The sequence below is a fragment of the Brachyistius frenatus genome, unplaced genomic scaffold (genome assembly GCF_029030835.1).
Source record: "Brachyistius frenatus isolate BFR_SWC_R1_liver_20210118 unplaced genomic scaffold, ASM2903083v1 Contig_488, whole genome shotgun sequence".
NCBI classification, from domain to species: Eukaryota; Metazoa; Chordata; class Actinopteri; family Embiotocidae; genus Brachyistius; species Brachyistius frenatus.
Genome location: NW_027211087.1, coordinates 110,001 through 112,500, shown reverse-complemented (window position 1 = coordinate 112,500; position 2,500 = coordinate 110,001). Strand labels below are relative to the sequence as shown.

At 39.0% G+C, this 2,500-nt stretch overlaps 1 protein-coding gene across 3 annotated transcripts in view; it reads left to right on the top strand.

Moving 5' to 3' along the window:
• The first annotated feature begins 543 nt into the window (after positions 1 to 543).
• The window catches only part of LOC138614364 (calcipressin-1-like), an 11,570-nt gene continuing 9,613 nt past the window's right edge, over positions 544 to 2,500 (top strand). The window contains exons 1-2 of one of the 3 annotated variants that reach the window (XM_069687758.1): positions 544 to 869; positions 1,038 to 1,177. In XM_069687758.1, coding sequence (XP_069543859.1) covers positions 1,043 to 1,177 — 135 coding nt within the window. In that variant the 5' untranslated portion in view covers positions 544 to 869; positions 1,038 to 1,042. The other 2 variants (XM_069687759.1, XM_069687757.1) reach the window with 2 other exon arrangements.

Here is a 2,500-nt window from a genome sequence, read left to right as displayed (position 1 = left end):
GATACAAGTCGTCAAGGGAGACCAGAGAAAAACCCGAGATTGTAGTGAACGATTAAAACCAGCAGGTGGCAGTAACGCCGGAAAATCACAAAGAAAAAGAAGAAAGCTGCTGTTATGACATTCAAAAATCCATAAATGTGAAGGTTTATAAAGGGAAGTATGGAAGAGATCAGGTCATATTCTCAAGGCTACGATTCGGACATACAGGACTAAACTCAACTCTGTATTTCATGGCAAAACAAAAACAAAAAATCACTTCAGATAATTCCTGTATTTGTAGAAAGGAACATTTTCAAGGAGGAGATTTGTCAGTTCAGAAGGAATTCTTGCAACGTGTGAAGAATGGCGTTTCTTTAAAGAAACTAGATTAAGAACAGAGGGTTGATTTTTATTTTTTGTGTTGTTGTTATTATTATTATTATCATCATTTCAAACAGTTCTGAAACGACCACCCTGAGAACTACACCCTCCGGTACGGTAGGTGGCGGTGTGCTCCTCGTTCAAAGCTGCTCGCTGTCCGCCAATCAGATCAGAGAAGAAGAAGAAGCTGCAGCTCAGTCAGCGTGCGTCATCTCCTTCAATCCTCTGCGCTAATGCTAACTGAAATTAACCGAGAGCTGTATTCATAGTTAATAGCAGATAAGATTGTGCTGATTTCAGTTGAGACGATAACGGGACCCCCCTCGTTTTGGCTGCATGATTTTATTTCTGTCTTCAGATCGGTGAGCAAAACTTAGGGGCAGCTTGTAAGCGAAATACTCGAAAGAGCAGCTTTAGCAGCTTTTACTTCTGTTTTTGGTGGAAAACAATAAACGTCGCAGCTCTTTTACGTCATCATTTCCACGCAATAACGTTTCCAGCTTTTATCGGTAAGTCAAAAAAAAAAGAAAAGAAAAGAACCGTCAATGCAAAAACACCTAAAAGCAAAGCTCGGTGTGCGTCAGCCACGTCAGCCGCGTCACTTTACGCGAATTGCTGCTTTTACAAACATTTTTTTTTTTCCCCTTTCTGTTGCCGGTGTCGATAAATCGTAAAAGTCGCGATGCAGCAGGCGGAGGAGGAGGAGAAGGAGGAGGAGGAGGAGGAGGCGACGGTCGATGTTCAGTTCACCGATTTACCGAACGCCCTGATCGCTTGCAAAGTACCGGAGGACTTGTTTAACGAGGGCACCTTGAAGGTACGTGGGAAATTTAAAAAATGTAATTTCAATCTGCAAGGTGGGGCTTTATTTTAATTTTTCTGCGTAGAGGATGTACGCCGAATGATGCCTTAGGAGTTGTAGAAAACATAAAGTAACGTCTGGTGATGCGGGATTACGTAGTTGAGCGACGACACGCTGAATCACCGAACTTTTGAATGGAGTTTGGTGCTCATAGTTCCGATTATACAAGTAGTTCCGACCACAGCGATCTGATTGGTCGGCTGGACATTTGGAACAAATCACTGGAAATATCACTCCGCCTTCACAATGGGAATACTGTATATATTAGGTAGGTAGGTAGGTAGGTATTTACTTTATTAATCCCCGAGGGGAAATTTTTTCGCCACAGCAGCATACATACAGAAGCAATAATAGAATAGAATAATATAATAGAAAAGCAATAAAATAAAAAATATAAATATAAAATGCACAGTACACACAGTATATATACAGTACATTAAATATCTATCTATATATATATATATATATATATATACGTACAGTATATATCTATATATATAATATACAAGCAACCAAGAAACACAGTCAACAGTGTTATTGTACTGTGATGGATTTTGCCAGAGGTGAGTTATTGTAAAGTCTTATGGCAGTGGGCAGGAATGATCTCCTGTATCTGTCCTTGTGACAGCGGAGCTGGAGGAATCTTTTAGAGAAAGTGCTCCGCTGTAATTAATTTAATTGCACATAATATGCAATATAATGGCTTTTTTTTTTATTTATTTTTTTTATTTACTTGTTACGGGAATATATTATATATTATGAAGGCATTTTTGTGTCTGTATTATGCAAGCAAAAGAAGAAAAAAAAGTAGAAAAAAAAATCAAGTTTGTAAGTAAAAATATTTACATTGGAAACCAATTTGCTGTCAGTTTTGTTAGTTTTGGTCATAAAGCGAGGACACCCTAAATCACCTAACTTTTGAATGGAGTTTGGTGCTCATAGTTTAATTATACAAGTAGTTCTGACCACAGCGATCTGATTGGTTGTCCGATTTGCAAAAAAATCACTGGAAATATCACTCCGCCTTCTCAATGGGAATATATATATCGCTAAGAGGTTCGGCCTACTTCCTGGAGCGATAAACTGTGCGTGCCATTCGCTTCGACTGAGGGCGACAGATTTTTTTGAGTTTCCCAGTTGTTAGTCATTACCCAACGTGTGTTGCCATGGAAACGGAGCTCCCGCTAACCCCCCCCCCCCCAAAAAAAAAAAGTTCAATATTTTTTAGAGCGAATTTCCCCCCATGATATGAACACGTACAGATTACGTATTTTATTT